At 36.8% G+C, this 18,992-nt stretch overlaps 1 protein-coding gene across 1 annotated transcript; it reads left to right on the forward strand.

Annotated features, from left to right (window-relative positions):
- Positions 1-9,464: 9,464 nt before the first annotated feature.
- Positions 9,465-13,745, forward strand: LOC145823694 (akuammiline synthase 1-like). Its single transcript, XM_082923206.1, has 4 exons — positions 9,465-9,875; positions 9,988-10,135; positions 10,254-10,768; positions 13,500-13,745. Exons 1-4 carry the CDS (start codon positions 9,465-9,467, stop codon positions 13,743-13,745), a joined length of 1,320 nt encoding a protein of 439 aa, XP_082779332.1.
- Positions 13,746-18,992: the final 5,247 nt, after the last annotated feature.

An 18,992-nucleotide genomic window follows, 5' to 3' on the forward strand; every position in this document is an offset into this window, starting at 1 on the left:
TCGACATCAAGTTCCAACCCAGGACCGCAATAAAAGCCCAATCTTTGGCAGACTTCGTCGCAGAGTTTACTCTTGGAAGTCATCATATCTGCCCAGTCGACCTAACTGACACAACCGAACTAGGGACGGAAGTTGACGCCGGAATAGCGCAACCCCTAGTAGAAGGTACTCAATCAAACGCCAAGGCAGACCAGACTAAGGACAACAAGGAAGAGACAAACAAAGGCTCACCAACAGTACAATCAGAGGACGAAGGGCAGACAGCAAGCATGGACCTTGAAGAAAACACCATTCTTGACCCCACGACATCATCTGACCCCTCCACGTGCTGGAAGTTGTTCGTTGGAGAGATGTGGAAGCTCTTTGTGGATGGAGCATCCAACCGGCATGGTGCAGGGCTTGGCATAGTCCTCATCTCCCCAGACGGCCTGGTTGTAGAGCAAGCAATCAACCTTGGCTTCCCAGCATCAAACAACGAAGCGGAGTATGAAGTGCTTCTCGCAAGACTCAAATCAGCATGCTACATGATGGCCACCGAACTAATGGTTTACAGCGACTCACAGCTGGTGGTAAATCAAATTTCTGGCGACTATAAAGCGAAGGATGATAGGATGGCCAAGTACCAAGAGTTGGTCAGAACAGAGATCAAGAAATTTGAAGTAGTAAAGATAGAGCAAATCGGCAGGGAGGAAAACAGCAGAACAGACGAACTAGCAGGCTTCGCCTCAATGGCAGACTCCTCCATACCTCATCCACTACTAATCGACTACCTACCTAGACCAAGCATAGAAGACCCCGAAGCAGAAGAAGTATGTTGCACAGAACTAGGCCCCTCTTGGATGGATCCCATCATCCTGTTCCTTAAAGACGACATCCTACCAGAAGAGAAAAAAGAAGCCAACAGAATACGAGCGAAGTCGCAGCGATTTTGGCTATCTCCATCTTTGGCATTATACAAGAAGTCATTCTCAAGGCCTTACCTAAAGTGCGTCCATCCTAGCAAAGTGGAAACATTCTTGTTCGAAATACACGAAGGGGTGTGCGGAAGCCATCAAGGGGGAAGGTCACTAGCTTACAGGGCCATTTCGCAAGGTTATTGGTGGCCATATATGCAGGCAGACTCAGAGAAATATGTGAAGAAGTGTGAAAAATGCCAGAAATTCGCACATCAAATACATCAACCAGCTAGAGAACTCCTACCATTGACTAGCCCATGGCCTTTCGCAATGTGGGGCTTGGACATAGTAGGACCACTTCCAACAGCACCCGGCGGCAGGAAGTTCTTTCTCGCGGCAACAGACTACTTCACAAAGTGGGTTGAAGCAAAAGCATTGGCATCAATCAAGGAAAAAGATGTGAAGAAGTTCGTCTGGCAAAACATCATCACTCGATTTGGCATACCAAAGGCCCTAATCTCAGACAATGGCACTCAGTTCGACGGCAGAATCTTCAGAAGCTTTTGTGAAGAATACAAGATAGAGTTCTACAATTCTACACCGGCATATCCTCAGGCAAATGGCCAAGCAGAAGCATCAAATAAAGTCGTCTTGGATGGACTTAAGAAAAGACTAGAGAAGGCAAAAGGCAAGTGGGCAGACGAACTTCCTCATGTTTTGTGGGCTTACCGCACCACACCTCGACGATCAACAGGAGAGACACCATTCTCCTTAGCCTATGGAATAGAAGCAGTAATCCCACTGGAAGTTGGCCTCCCCACAATCCGAAGCGAAAATTTTGATCCAGACTTAAATAGAGAAGCCATAACATTGGAACTCGACCTTGCAGAAGAAAGAAGAGAAAGGGCACTGGTTCACATTGCTTCATACCAACGAGAGTTAATTAGAAAATACAACAAAAAGGTGCATCCAAGACAATTCAAGATCGGCGATTGGGTACTGCACAAAGTAATGGGAAACACCTTGGTACCAGGAGATGGCAAGTTGGGGCCAAACTGGGAAGGTCCTTACAAAGTGGTTGGGTTAGCAGGCAAAGGAGCATACCACCTAGAAGACAAGGACGGCAAAGCAATCCCTAGGCCATGGAACACGGCCAATCTCAAGTTGTTTTATTTTTAACTTTTTTTTCTTACAAACATGTGTAATTTTTTCTTTTCTTCAATAAAACAAGCAATTCTTTTCAGCATAAGTTGTTCTCTGAAAAATTTAGCTTTAGTAAAGATTAGGTACATTGCAAACATTGTTCTAAGTTAGCTGGAAAAACTAACTTAGAGGTTGGCTGGATTAAACCAACACCTTCCTAAGCCCAGGATAAAGGCTGCAGGACATTTGGTCGGAATAACCAAACACTATTCTAAGTTGGCTGGAAAAACTAACTTAGAGGTTGGCTGGAATAGACCAACTCTTTGTTGCTCTTTAGCCGTTAGTACTCTTCAGCCGAAGTAAGGGTATGGCTGAAGAGTGGTTGGCTGGAATAAACCAACTCTTAGTACTCTTCAGCCGAAGTAAGGGTATGGCTGAAGAGTGGTTGGCTGGAATAAACCAACTCTTAGTACTCTTCAGCCGAAGTAAGGGTATGGCTGAAGAGTGGTTGGCTGGAATAAACCAACTCTTGTTGCTCTTCAGCCGAAGTAAGGGCATGGCTGAAGAGTGGTTGGCTGGAATAAACCAAATCTTAGTACTCTTCAGCCGAAGTATGAGTACGACTAAAGAGTGGTTGGCTGGAATAAACCAACTCTTAGTACTCTTCAGCCGAAGTATGAGTACGGCTGAAGAGTGGTTGGCTGGAATAAGCCAACTCTTGGTACTCTTCAGCCGAAGTATGGGTATGGCTGAAGAGTGGTTGGCTACAAAACAAAACTCTGTATACTCCTCAGCCGAAGTAAATATATCGGCTAAGGAGTGGTTGGCTGGCACGCATAGTTTAACCAGCTAAAATCGGAATAAGAGTTCAAACAAAATTGTCATTCAAAACATTACAAATGCAAGCACTGGAATCAAAACCGGAATAAGAGTCTAAGCAAAATTTTCATTCATTGAAAAGCAAGTACAAGAGGGGCATAGCCCGGTTACAAAGATAACAGGTAACAAAAAAGAGAAAAAAATGCAAAATCAAGAAAAAAGATCTTCAATTTCGGCGTCAAAGGCAGCGTCGGCATCAACTTGAAGACCGGTTTCAGGCGGAAGAACGTTTTCAGTCGCAAGAGTGGTTTCGGTCGGAACCACGGTTTCACCTGGTTGCTCAATAGTTAGATCTTCCACCATGGGCTCCGACCGAACTACTTGATCTACATTCGCAACCGGAGTATCCTCAGGGGCAGAGTCTTCATCAGATTCTGAGCCCTCAAGAAACTGCTGCTGCATGGCATTTGCATATTCCATGAGGGAGTTCGGTATAAAGTAGGCTGGAGGGTTGAAAACCTCGGTCTGTGGATCATGACCGAGCTTCTCAACGGCTCCCCTCCAGCCGCACTTAAAGAACAGATCCTTGGTCGCCCCACACTGTTTGACATATATATCCTCTGCCTCCTTAAAGCCTTTCTTTTTGGCTTCTTTTGCGCTCTCATTCGCCTGGGATATTTCGACATCCTTCTTCCTCTCAAGCTTTACCAGCTCACGCAGGTACTTGTCTTTCAGAGCAATGGCAGCCTTCTGTTTTTCGGCTTCGGCCGAACTAACCAGTCCGGTCAGTCTGCCGATCTCACCTCGTAGCTCGGCCATTTCCTTTCTGGCCTCCTCCAGCCCGGCCGCTTTTGCCTCAGCTTCTGCCGCTGCTTGCCTTGTTACTTTCCTGAGCTCCAGCACTTTCCGATGGGTAATTTGGTTTTTCTGAATGGCCTGACAAAGCAAAGATTTCCCTTTAGCCGAAGTAAAAGTTGAAAATAGAAAAGTAGACAAAGAGGCGACCGAAGTCACTTACCAGAATCATGGATTTTGTCGTTGACCGGATGGCCTTTAGTTCGGTGTTCAGTTGTGTTTGGTGGTGCTCCATGTCTTTGGGGAGGCACACACCCTTGGCCAGATTGATGGCCAACAAGTGGTCTTTCTCAGCAACAACCGAGTCTGTATCTCGGATGTCTCGGTCGTTGAAAGTGAGTTTTGGGGCCTAGTTGCCGGTAGTTCGGTCAGAAGGTTCCGGTTGGGGGCTCGGTGGCAAGCTTGGTGGAAGTGTGGGTTCTGCTTCATCAACCAAAATTTGTTCGGTTTCAACAGTCCGGGCGCGCTTGGTTCGGCGGGAAGAGGACGGCTGTTGAGAAGGGAGGGCCATAACAGCAGGTTGCAACTGGCTGGCTGGCGTTACTTCGGGCCTGGTTGTCTCGGTTAAAAGTGCCCTGACTCTGTTCCTTTTCGCCATCTTTTCTTCGGCTGACAGTGGGATCAGTCTGATCTCGGGCAAGGAGGGGTCCGGTTCTGGGGTGTCTTCAAGAAGAAAGTCAGTTACTCTGGCTTTCCGGCGACCGCTGTATCGGTAGGTCGGCTCGAATTGCAGCAATTTGGCCCAGCTACGTCCTGGATATCGTAGTGCGGCTCGCAAAGTTGCAAGGTTTGGATAACCGTATAAGGAATAAAGGTGGGCAGAATCTGCGAAAGAAGAACTGTTAGTTCGGTTGATACACTAACAAACCGAAATAAAAAAAAAAATGCAAGGAAGAAGACCGAAGTTAAATTACCGGGCTCTCCTTTTTTCCAATTTATAGGTCGGCCAGGAATTTGGGCTTGAAAATCCTCAAAGTTTCCAGAGACCCAAAAAAAGTCGTCGTCATTTAGGTCTTTGTCCGGTGTATACTTTATTATCTTTTCTCGGCGGCGACGTATTCTAAGGTAATAAACCCACCCATCCTCTTTGGAGCCAATGGAATATTGATGAAAAATTTCGGCCAGGCCAAGGTTTAGTCCGGCTTGGCGGTTCAGTTCGGCAATCCTCGTAATGATACGGTAGGAGTTGGTGGACAGTTGGGTAGGGCATAATCTAGTCTGCCTAAGAAATTCACAGATCAACGGTTGAACTGGGAACCGTAGTTCGGTTTCTATTATGGATATAAGGGTAAAAGGGACGAAGCCTTCGTTATCCCAGGGAATGACATCTTTTTCGGCCAAAACCAAGTGGGCATCATCAGGTATGTTATAGTCCTTCCTAAATTCGGCTAAGCCGCCTGGAGTGTCTACTAAGTACCTATACTTCCCCATTTAAGGAATAAATTATGAATAAATTATGAATAAGTTATGTCGGTGCAAGAGCTGCGCTCAGAAGCTCGGTTGAGCGCACGGAGTCTCTGGGCAACCTAAGTCTGCAAAGTAGAAAGCAAAGGGGTTAAGCACAGATCATTAGACTGTGCTACAAATTAAAAACGAGGTTAAAAAGTCCTACTTCGACTTTATGGACGGGTTCTATCTCGGTTAAGCAAAATACTTGGTATCTCGGTTCGAGCAAGGTTCTTATGAGCCAAATCTTGGCGGCATCTCGGCATACTGCCTTGGATACAATTTTGTTAGACCAGTTCATAGTCTAGGGGGCAGCTTTCTGAGTTCGGTCTAAAAAACTAAGAAAGCTGGCTCAGCCCCAAAGGCCTAAATCGGTTGAAATTGGAGTTTTGTTATTTCGGTTGAGCCTCTAGGGGCAGCTTTCTGAGTTTTGTTTAGAAACTAAGAAAGCTGGCTTAGCCCCAAAAGCTTAGCTCGGTTGAAGACCGAGGTTCCTTATTTATTAAAGTCAAACTTTGTTCGGTGGGATTATCTCGGCTAAAGTTACTCAGGAGTTGATAACCTACTGAAACTACTCATCTCTACAAGTTCTAGTTCGGTTATTGTCTAAGGGGATCTACCTATATAGGACAAACAGTATCCTAGTTCGGTTGCTACCTGATTTTGGATCCAAGACTGGTTTTCTACAGGATAATTCATACACACATGAGTTCTACTGATTTTTTCATGAAAATACAGAAGCAAAGCAGAAAATAGACTAACATGTTTCGCAAAAACATGAAAAGCAAAATATGAAAACAAACGAAGCAAGAAGGTTAGATTTGCTTACCAGAGTAAAAAGGAAGAAGTTAGAAGATGGAGGCAATAGCAGTAATGGAGGGCGCGAACACAGCAAGCTCAAACTCAGGGCTCAGGGCTCAGGAACAAGGGAGAGAAGAAGTAAGGAGTAGAGTAAATGATTCAAAAGTGAAAGGATGGTTTTGTGAAAAAGGAGAGAGAAAAAGCGGCAAAAAGGGGCGGGACTGTTCAAAAATTTCGTGGTACGAGGGCGGCGTGATAACAGCTCACAGCCTATCAGAGACTGCCACGTATCATTGGAAAGTGAAGCGTTACAGTCAGTGATTGAAGAGACGTTTTGACCGAACGCGTAGAGCAGAAGTAAAATAAGCTCGGCTGGAGAGGCTAAGTGATTTTTTAGTTCGGCTGGAAAAGCTTATAGACGTTAGCTCGGCTGGTCACTAGGTAATCCCAATCATGCCGTGCAGATGGAATTAAGGGGCAATTGAGAGGGTAATTTTTGGTGAAAATTGGGCCGAGCTATGAAATGGACTTTATGGCCCCAAAGTACGAAGGACCAGGTAAAATGGGCCGAGAAGTTACTCCGGCCCATGAGAAATAAAGTTACTTCGGTCAAAAGAGGTGAAGTTACTTCGGCTCAGGAATTGTAAAGCTACTTCGGTTTGGACAACTTGGAGTTAGTCCGGTCTCCGAGTTAGTCCGGTCATGGTGTATTCTGGATAGATCGGTCAAGACCTTGCTAATCGGTAGCTCGGTCCCAACATATCATGGTTCATACATGGGAGAACCGAGATACGGAATAAAAGGAAGGGCCGAACTAAGGATAGTTCGGCCTACCTCGTGGCTCAGCTAAGCCAGTTTACTTCGGTTAAATGGTAGTTCGGCCGTAGTAAAAACCATCCCACTTGGTTTAAGCAGTGGGGGGGGGTGTAAAAGGATAAGCATTATCCTTTAGGAGTATGAATCCTAGGAGAACTTTGCATGGAGAAATAAAAGTCCTACTAGGATTGTGCCACTCGAAACCTATAAAAGCTCATAAGCATCACCTTGGAGGAGGTAACATAACACAACATACAATTTTGCTTTCTGAACACATTGAGCTTTGTCTATTTGTCAAGTTTTCTGACTTAGGCATCGGAGAGGTTTCCGGCACACACCCGCCGGCTAGCTCACGTTTGTGTTTTCAGGTGACAAAGCGACGTCGTACGGAGGAGCGTGGACTTAGTCAACAGGATTATACGAGGAGAATTATTTCTTCCCTGTACAAAACTTATTAAAAAAAAATAACAAAAATAATATGATAATGTTATTATGATAAATAAATTCATTTTTATAAATATATTATTTTCAAATAAATAGATTTTATTAAATCACATCATTTTGTGTAAATTTTCTATTTATATATTATAATTCTATTATAAATAAATTTTTTGCAATCTATCTGTATAAGATTTCAGTCACACATTTTTATAATATCTTTTACCGTCTACTCACAATGAAAGTGGGTCCCATATCCTGTGATGATATGAAATTTATTCCCATTATGAATAGATGGTAAAAAAAAATTATAAAAGAAAGTGTGACTAAAGTCGGACTCGCAATATAAATACATTTTTTCATTTGTCTTTCTGACTTCACATATTTATTTTCCTCTCTATGTTATGTATTTATAGATTTTCGAATTCTTTACATTCAAATGACATAAGTGGGATGATTTTGAACAGCTTACATAGCAAATTTAACTAAATTTGTTGTTTGTATTATTTTAAAATATGTATAATATTTCTTGTCATATAAAATTCCTAGAACTGTAAAGCCGAATCGAACCAAACCAAATCAATTTCTATGATTTTGTTTGGGTGAGGTTATATAATTTTACTGGTTCAATTATGGTTTTAATTTTTCTAGAACGGTAGGAAGCTATTTGATTACACCTCTAATAAAAATTTGTGAGAATTATAATGCCTCAATTACACTCACCCTCTTCTAAGGGTTGGAAAAAATGTAATTAGTTGCACACTTTTAACATAATTACACAGTTATCTCCTAAAGTTTTAATTTACATAACAATCAAGTCATTTTTCATCAAGAATTCCTTATTTGTATGTAAGAAAAAATGATATTGTTATATCTTAACAATTAAAAATGTATAATTATCTTTATTATTTCAATATTCACCTACTATCTACATTAATTTTAGTTGATTTTGTGTTACAAAATAGATATCAATATAATTATATCAAAAGTGTAGAATTAACTATATTTCTTTCAAATTTCAAGAAAAGAGAATCTAATTTACACTTTATAAAAAATTTATAATTCCTAAGTTATTTCTCAAATTACGAAGCAAATAAAATAAAAGATACAAGTACTTTATGAGAAACTTTATTCATCCTGACAAAAATGTGAAAAACCACAATCAATTTTTATTTTCTTACCTACAATAGAAATTACAATCAATCAATCTTTTATTTTCGTGATCCAAATGTAGTAGAAATCTTTCATATTAGAGGAGATTATTTTTTTTTTTTTAAGGAAAGTTAGAGCATCTCTAATCTTTTATCAAATTTATATCTAGTTTTTAACAAAAAATTTATTAAATGAGAAATGAATTAAATCTTTCATCAATTTTTCAACAACTGTTTTTTTCACTAAAGTTTGTTAAAATTATTGAAAGATGAAGGATTGGTGATCATTTTTTTTTTTTAATGAGTTTTTTGGGATAAGTATTTAGAAAATATTTGATGACAAAATTGATTCTCACCATTGAAGTGAGTTATAACAAATCAAACTTTTGATATAAAAATTGCTTAACAAATTTGATTAAAAAAGAGGTGAGGGGTTTTTTTTTTCCATTAATTTTGAGTAAAAAATTGATCAAAATCTTAATTTGATGTGGATACTCCAATAGTTTTCATTGAAGTGAGTTATAATAAATCAAACTTTTGATCGAAAAATTGCTTAATAAATTTGAGTAAAAATTTGTTCAAAATCTTAATTTGATATGGGATACTCCAATCGTTTTGGGAAATTCTATTTACATATTACTAATCCGTACACATCATTAACAAATTAAATTTATATTTCAATAATATCTTCAAATTAAAAGACCATTAAAGATAATATGAGGGTGTATTTTACTCATTCAAAGATTTAATATATAAAAACACAAAATACTTTTCTCACACCATCATCACCTATAGGCATATAAACAACCAAAATAAATTGATTTTGAAGGTAGCATTTGGTTTGATTTTAGAATCATGATTTGGATAAAAAAAAATTCAAAACTCTTTTTAAAACTCATAATTAAACTGTTAGAATAGTAGAGGGAGAAAGAGAGAGAGAGAGAAAATAATATGTATTATATTGAATGTATTAATCTTATATGTTAGGTTTTTATTCTTGACAATCTCGTTTGATAAAATTTCTTTCAGTTGTAATTTTATTTGCTCTTTTATTTCATTGAAGCTATGAGTATTTAGAAGAGTGAAGGTGACCAAAACCATGGAGAAGGAGATTAAGGTTGAGATCGTTGCTAGAGAAACCATCAAGCCATCTTCTCCAACTCCTCATCACCTCAGAAACTACAACCTCTCACTCAGAGATCAGCACGCTACATTTCATTACATATCAGTGGCATTCTACTACTCTACTCCCACTAGTATTGGTGGTGGTGAATCTGAAGAGATGGTCGGTCTAATATCGGAACGCTTGAAGGTTTCCCTCTCTGAAACCCTCACTCGCTTCTACCCACTTGCCGGAAGATTGAGAGACAATCTCTTAGTCGATTGCAACGATGATGGAGTTCATTTTGTTGAAGCTCGAGTCATTAACAACTTCCATCTTTCAAACTTTCTTGATGAACCCAAACTTCATCGATCATTTGGCTCCACCCGAACCAACAGATTACTACAAGTCCCCTCTTTTACTCGTTCAAGTCAACTTTTTTCCATGCAACGGAGTTGTCGTTACTGTGAGAATGTCGCACAAAATTGCTGATGGATTCTCCTTTGGCATATTTATAAAGGGTTGGTCAGACATCGTTCTTGGATCTCCTCCTGACACCATAGTCCCAGATTTTAATGCTGCCTCCTCTCGCTTCCCTCCAAGAGACGATATCCCTATAATTTCTCTTCCCTTCAAGGACATAACACCAAAAAGGTTGTTAAAAAGAGGTTTGTCTTCGATGCCTTAAAAATCGCTTCCCTCAAGGCCCAAACAGCCAGCAGTGCGAGAGCGAACAGAAACCCACACGCGTCGAGGTTATTACAGCACTTGGTTGGAAATGCGCAGTGGCTGCATCAAGGTCAAGATTTGAGGGGTCTCCAAGGCCTTATGCATTGTTGGGAGGCGTGAATTTGCGGTCAAGGCTTCTGCCACCCATGCCAAAATACTCATTTGGGAATATAGTGGGAATGTTGTGGGCAATGCTTGACAACGATGATCACGACTACGAGAGTCAAGCAACAAACCTGGCCAACTTGGTGTTTCAGTTGAGGAAAGGGTCTCAAGAGTCAAACGATAACAATAAGGAAAAAAAGATTGCATCTTTGAGGCAGGTTAAGGGAGATGATATGGAGATGTATACGCATAGCAGTTGGCGTAGGTTTCCTATGAATGAAATTGATTTTGGATGGGGGAAGCCGACATGGGTGAGTGCAAGTCGTGAGGGCGGCCCAGTTGGAATTGAACAAATGGATGCAAGAGATGGTGAAGGAGTTGAGATTTGGGTGGATCTGTTTGAAGAGGACATGGCTTTATTTGAAGCTGACCAAGAGTTGTTGGCTTATGCCTCACCCAACGCAAGAGTTGTTGCCCTATTATATATAAATTACTTTTTATATAATTTAAATTTAATGTTATATTAATAGTGCTTTTATATTATCTTTATTGGACTATTTCGGCTGTGAGTATCATATTGAAGACGAACGTTAACAGGGAGATCTATTATATACTAGGGCAAATTATAAATACCCCTTTCCAGATTTGATGAAAATATAGATTCTTCTCTAAAGTTTGAGAAATTATATCCCGCCCCTTGAAGTTTATATTTCATAACAAATTACTCCCTGAGATTTTTATTTTCATACAGATTCCCTCCTAATTTTTCCTAATTTGTTATGAAAATTTGACCCTCGGGAAGATAATTTGTAATTTCTCAAACCTCAGGGAGAAATCTGTATTTTTACCAAACCTCGAGGGGGGTGTTTGTAATTTGCCCTATATACTAATATTGTGTTCATACATAAAATAGTACTACATAATAATTAAAGTCTTGAAGTCTCTAGATTATGGTATTATTAGTCCATTTTATTTCTTTCTATTTATTTATATATATATATATATATATATATATATATATTTCTAAGTCTATATTTTAAGATGAGCATAAAAGTTTTGGAGTCTTGTAGATATCGTGTGATGGTTCATTGATCTTCTATTTATTTTAAAAATAAGAGTATCGTGGATGATGTGATCATGGATGTGTTAATCTATAACAATAATATTAATAGAACATTTAGCATAATTATTATAATAATAATGACTATAAACAATAATTTATATAGACAAAAACAAGAGTATAAGAAACATGGATGTGTTTGGATTGTGTTTTGAGATAAATTTTCAAAAAAAAATTTGGGGAGAGAGTTTAGAATATTTTTTTGTTTGTTTGTTTGGTTGTATATTTTGAAAATAGTTTTGGAATTTCAGAATTATAGTTGAGTAGATATGTGTGAGAGAGAAAAAGCGATTGACAATGAAAGAGACAGAGAAAAAGTGATGAATTGATATGTAATAGAGATAAAAGTAATTTTGAAATTTTTTTGAAAAAATTTGTAATCAAACATGTTTTTGAAAATTTTCTTTCAAAAACATGTTTCAAAACACAAACCAAACACACCCTATAAGTTTTAGATTTTGGGAGTCGTGTTGTCACTATCCTAAACTTATTTTGCCTCCTCTCGTGAAGGTACAATTAGAGTAAAGCAGTTCTAAAATAAAATTCATGTGACTCACAGCATCCCTCGCCAATGTTTATGATCACATGAGGCTTCAACCATGTCACAAACCACAATTGTCCAAAATATCAATATAAATTATAGAGAACTCTCTCTAAAACTTCTCATTTTTTAAATTACATTTTCGGCTCCTTTACTACTTTTGTGTATTCTCAAAACCTATATTCCCTCGTAGATATGGCTAACTATATATATTTATATAGAAGAATAGGTATAGATATAATTAACTATCAATAAAACTCTTGTTCAAAGGAAAAAAAAAAAAAAAAACCTATCAATTAAACTCATATTTAATATCATAATTATCTTGAAATAAATCCTCATATGACAATATAAATTTTGCAACTTAAAACATATATAATTATAAATCTTGTAACAATTAAATAATAAAATCATGTAATCATAAATACTATTTTATTTTCGTTAAAATATCACAACAGGATTTACATTAGCTTTCTTTTCCAAGTTTATATTTTAAAAGTATCGTGTGAGGATCATGGTAATGTGATGGGAAAGATTATGTGATGGTTGTGCTCCACAAGGGTTGAATTTCTCATATTCAAGTTTTAATATTATAGCATTTGAGGGAATTATAAGACTTACTATGAATTTTGTTTTGATATTTTGAATTGTTATTATATAAGATTTTTAATGTATCTCATCTATAAAGGAAATTAATTTGTTCTAATAGTCGTAATATTTTTATTTTATAACACTTATTTTCGAAAAATAAACGATAAATAAAATTTTAAAAATATACCATTTGTGTTTTTAGAGACAAACAAGACAAAATAAAAAAAAAAATTATAATTATCGAATCGATTTAATTTTTTCATTAATGATATACATTTAGAGTCTTATAAAATGAACGATTCGATAACTTGATCATTTTGACAAAAACCTCCTCTCTCTCTCTCTCTCTCTCTCTCTCTCTCTCTCTCTCTTTAAAAACCTCTCTTTTCTTTTTCTGAAAACCTCCATCTCCGGCCTCTTTTTGGGCCGGCTGGCCGCTGCCTTTGGCGATGGCGGTCGGCTGGCCTAGCTTGTTCTTTTCCTTTGCCTTGTTAGTTTTTTCATTTCAATAAACTTGAGTCCCCCGTTTTCATCCCTCCTTGGTGTGCTTCGTTGCTGCGGGTTAGTGGTTGGTGTGTCCAGGCTTTGTCTTCAGTTTGTCATCGTCTGCTTTAACCTTGCTGCAGTAGCTGTTTCAGCAGGGGCTTCCAGGTATTTCACTCGAGCACTTTTGGCGAGTTGGAGCTTGAGGGGTGCGATCCAGTTCTGTCCGGTTGTCACTCGAGCGCTCCTCCTCGAGTAAGAGTTTGAGGGGTGAGTTTCTACCTTTGTTTGGAGGTGTCCTAGCAGGTGGTCGGTGGTCGGTGCTTGGTGGGTGTGCAAATCCGCGGCTTGTGATTGAAGACCTGTTGGTTTTGGTGCTTGGCAGTGGGTATTGGGTGCGAGAAAGAAGAGGACCTGATGTAGCAGAGGAGGTGTAGTTATTTTTTTGTGGGCTGCAGCACAGGTTAAGGCGTGGGGATTGGGTGTGAGCAAGAAGAAGATCTGGTGGGAGATGCTATGTGGGTGTCTTCGGCAGTGGGTGTTGTTGTGTTGGCAGTGGGTGTTGCAGCTGGAGTGTAGTTCTGTCGGCAGTGGGTGTTGTTCCCGGCGGTGGTTTTTGGAGTCTTCTCGGCAGAGGCGTGGCTTGTTGGTGGAGTGGGTAGTAGCTATGGAGTTGCAGCAGCTTAGAGGTGGCGTGGGCAGCAGCTAGGAGAGGGTGGTTGAAGCTGCAGAGGCGTGTCTTGTTCTTGTAGCAACGTCAGAGGAGTGGACTTGGCAGAGGCGTTGGTGTTGTTCCCGGGGTTGGTTTAGTTAATTTAGTTTAGTTTGGGTGCAGGGTAGTTCATTTAGTTTGTATTGGGTGTTTTGGTGGGTTGAATATGTGGGGATTCATGTATTTTAATTCTCTAGTTAAGTTCTTCTTAACTTTTCTGCTTAAAAAATCGAGAGGCTTAGGGGTTGATTGTATAGATGCGAGTAGCAGTAGTAGGGGTATTTTTATACTTCTGAATCTCTCTCGACGCATGTCATCTTCCTGTACCTTTAATTTCATGCTATTAAATGAAATTTCTCTTTGCTAATCAAAAAAAAAATATGAACGATTCGAATTATCAAAATAAGATCCATGATAAAGTCTATAGACCCCTAAAATTCTCCCATGTTAGAATTTAAATATGAGAAAAATTCAACTCTTACATTTAGTAGTTAAACTTGGGGGAGTAAGTACTTTTTGTTATAATTTTAGAGGACAAAATGGCAAATGACAAAGGAAGCTCCAGACAAACGTATTTGGCTGGAAGAGGTCCCGGAGGTTAGTGCATATTTTGTTGAGTGAAGCTCCCATTTTGTGAAGGGGGCCGAACCCTCCACCCACTAACGAAAAAAATAAATAAAGTAAGAAATGCACCACAATACTATAAAACTATCAAAAAATCACTCAATGTGATGGGCCATTATCCTCCATTCGGCAAATTTTTGTAACTTATCATCGACAATTTTTTTAGTCATATATAAAATTTATTAAAAAAATAACAAAAATAATATGACAATGTTATTATGATAAATAAATTCATTTTTATAAATATATTGTTTTCAAATAAATAGATTTTATTGAATCACATCATTTTGTGTAAATTTTCTGTTTATATATTATAATTCTATTATAAATAAAATTTTTGCAATCATTTTGTATAAGATTACAATCACACACATTTTTATAATATTTTTTACCATCTACTCACAATGAAAGTGAGTCCCATATATTGTGATGATATGAAATTTATTCCCATTATGAATAGATGGTAAAAAAATTATAAAAAAAAGTGTGACTAAAGTCGGACTGGCAATGCAAACATTTTTTCATTTGTCTTTCTAACTTCATTTGTCTTTCTAACTTCACATATTTATTTTCCTCTCTATCTTATGTATTGTGTTATGCTCTATCTTATGTATTGTGTTATGCCATTACAACATTTTCTTAATTTAGTGACATCTGAAAGTGTCACAAAACTATTAGTTTAATGACATTTTTTAGCCTTATTGTATTTTGAACAAGTGTCATTTGTACTAGTGTCACGGTAGATATTTGCAAGTGTCACTGCACCATCATGGCCAAAAACTTTTAATTTACATTTTAATGTCATGGTAGACATTATTTATGGCACTATCAAGCGCCATTAAAAAAAGAGTTAGTGACACTTATAAGTGTCATTACACCATCAAGACTAAAACCTTTTAATGACATTTTAATATCATGGTAGGCACTATTCGTGACACTATCAAATGCCATTAAAGAACACTTGCAATCTAAAAAATGCCACGAAATGGATTTTTAATGACGCTTATTATGCCACAATTGATATTTGTAACACCTTTATAAATGCCACTAAATCCAATTCATTTGTGCCATTAAATAGATATAAGTGCCATTGGAACTTATTTTAGTAACACTTTGCAAAGCTACTATCACTACTACAAAATGCCACTTATATATTTTTTTCATTGACACTTTTAAAAGCTACAATTATGCATGCGTAAATACCTATAAAAATTGAATCAATTTTATGAACAATTAAATATTAATTGCCACATCATATATTAATTTGACATCCATTCATCCTGTAATATTTTCATAATAAAAAATAAATATTACCACCATAAGATCATCACATCAAAAATAAAAATAAAAATTCAAACCACAATCAATTATTTATTATTGAAATATAAAATTATTTATATTGCAAAAAAAATCCCTTGCCAAAATTATTAAATATTCTACCACACTAACAAAGTTAAAGCAAAAAAAAATTAAAAGAAAATTATTCCAACCATAAGTTCTGAAAAGCTATAGTGATATGCATATTCCGGAGAGAAAAATTATCAAAAATAAAATCAGTTCCCAAATTCTCAACCTCACTTGTATAAATATTTTCGGCTAGCATCCATAACTTGTGAAATCTACATCCAAAAGATAAACATACGAAGGTAATTGAAACTATATTAAGTTAATATAAATTTGTTAATAAAATTAGTATTACGAAAGAAATATACCACAAATGGAGCAGGCCAAGCAACATGAGCTCCAATAGCTTGTCCAATTGTTTTGACAAGTCCATATGATTGGATCAAGCTCTCATTAGGTTTGATTGGCACTTGAACATGTACCTCCCAATAGTCAGGTCCCAGTTCTTCCCCTTCTACTTCTTTAGATGCGTCTGTGCTTTTAAGTACTCCGATTGCAACTGTTTCTGTTGGCCTAATGATACTTTTTGGAACAACTATATCTCCCACCTGTAAATCAAAATTTAACTACTTAAGTAATTGTATATTTAAAATTAATAAATAATATTTAAAAAAAAAAACTAGTACAAAGTGCTAGAGTGAAGATAATCATAACTGAAAGTGATATGGATTTCCCTAGTAGATAAGCAAGCCAAATGCTTTAATCACTTAATAGGTTCACTACACTACAACAAATTATATAAAAGTAAAAACCGTAAAACTTTAGACCATATCAACAATAGCTTAAAAAATCAATAACAACCAAAAGCACCAATCAACAACAATCAAAACCATGTCCATTATCAATATCAAGATCACCTAACCTCAACGATGTAAATCAAATGTAATATTGTGAAAAATGACAATCAACTAATTACTTTCAAGCAATATTTTGAGAGAATCAGAAAGAGCCCATGTGTTAATAAATGATTGAGAGATGTCTTGTTAAAGCTTTAGAAGAAAATTAAATTAATTTTTTTAAAAAAAATAGCACAAACTTCGTCATGTCATGATTTAGACTATGTAGCACATTTTGTCTTGATTTAAATAATGAAATTTATGTCCGCAACATTCATTACTTGGTTAATTGTAAAATAAGTGTTACATGCTATTCTAAAAAAAAGTTGGAAGTAATGTGATATATATGATTAGCTCTTAATAGGTACATGAGTAAGAGAAGTATCTTGTATCGATGACAAAGACCATGCTTGATGTCGAGCTGCCATGTCGAGAGGAGTAGAAGTTGTTGTGGCCTAACCAAATTTAAACTATTTAATTTTGCAAACACACACACATAGATATATGTATGCATATATAAGTGTAAGAAAACATTAATAACTTATAAATTCTATTAAAAAAATTACCTGATTAGATGTGTTTGTCAAGTTATTCGGAGCATGCTGAACATGGGAAACTTTGGACCTTAGCTCCAAATTTTCAGCTTCCATAACATCCATTGTTGTGTCTTGGTTTACTTTATGACCAGATGTATCTCTCCATAAATTAGACGGGGAGACACCTAATCCATACATGCGAACTCGTCCATGTTTTTCCTTACCCATCACTTGTCCAAATGCATCATTAGGGCCCTTATTTGATAAATTTGCATTTAAGGTTGTCCTCTCATTCATTTCATCCTATAAGGTTGCAAAAAACATGACTTAATATATACATTTCAATAACTCAACACTATAATGTGGAAATTTTAACTAATCTACAAGTTCAAATCAACATAATTATTTGGTACATACTATCATTGCTTTCGTTGCCTCAGGGGTTCCTGTCTCCTTTGTATAACATAGTTTAAACATGTGAGCACAAGTTGGAGAGTGCCCCAACTTATTTTTCTACAAAATAATATATTCCAAAATATAAATTATATCATTATGTCACATTATGTATACCTTATCATATTAAATATACAACATGAAAAGATGAATTAACATGCTCCTTTTGAACACGTGGAAAACTTTTTGTTCCGGTAGTATGATTATACTTTCGCTCTGCACGACTTGCTTTGTTTTTATCACTTTGTGCCTAAAATTACAAATGCATAAATTAATGGTGTCCAAACTACAGCAAGTAAAATAACATATAATGATAAGATCGAGTATACCTTTACTTCTTCGATGGCCCAATACTTAATAAGGTGTTCCCACTTATCAGCAAAACTCAAGTGGTTCTTATAATAATTTTTCTTTATGTTTGCCTTCCAGTCTTTTAACTTCTTACTAGAGCACTTCATAACCCACTTCCTAGCATGACTTGGAAGATCAAACTTTGACTGAAAAAACAAAGAAAAAGAGAGAGAGAGAGAGAGAGAGAGAGAAGAATACAATAATAAAAAATTAATCTTCCCACAATAAAAAATTAAAAATAAACAAAATTATAAAGAGTGTTGTTTTAATCACATTACTCATGTTTATTATTTTTCACATGTGATCATCTTTCGCACAATAGTGTCATTTACCTGTACAAGTGCCCATATGTGATCTTTGTAATGTTCTGGGACTTTATGCCAATTCTTGTAAGTGAGTGGTGCATTTTTCCCATCACACACAATAGTTCCAATGAACGATGATAACTTTGTTGCCAATTTGTCATCAGGTTGGCCAAGTTTGTTCCAATTGACTGTTAAGCGCTCATCATCACGAGTACCCCTAATATTACGCATTTGCATGGGACCTCTAGTTTTCTTTTGTCCACTAGCACCATCTAGTTATAAAAAATAAATAAATAATAATACTAATAATAAATTATAGACGAAAAAATAATAACATTTTTATAATGTTTGAACTTGCATACCTGCATTATCATTGGATTGGCTAGAATTTGGCTGTATCTCAGATGGAGTTGACTCACTAAACTCACCAACATTGCCTGAGCGAAACTGAAGATATGGGTCCACAGGCTTTTTGCTTTATAGATGAATCCTAGTATGATTCAAGTAAAATAGACAAATCAAATTGTAAACTTAGAATGATCCAAATAAATTATTTGCAAATGAACAAAATACTTGAAGAAAATTAACAAAAAAAAAAAAAAAAATTGTGAATTCACCTTTATTGCGTTGCTATCTTGGTAGTGACTAAATGTAACATATAGTGAATAAATATTTTGTAGCCACATATGAAAATCACATAGTTAAATTAAAAACGCATTATTCATTCTTCAAACA

This window comes from Camellia sinensis, chromosome 4 (assembly GCF_055761805.1).
Source record: "Camellia sinensis isolate YWXY chromosome 4, ASM5576180v1, whole genome shotgun sequence".
In the NCBI taxonomy this organism is placed as follows: Eukaryota; Viridiplantae; Streptophyta; class Magnoliopsida; order Ericales; family Theaceae; genus Camellia; species Camellia sinensis.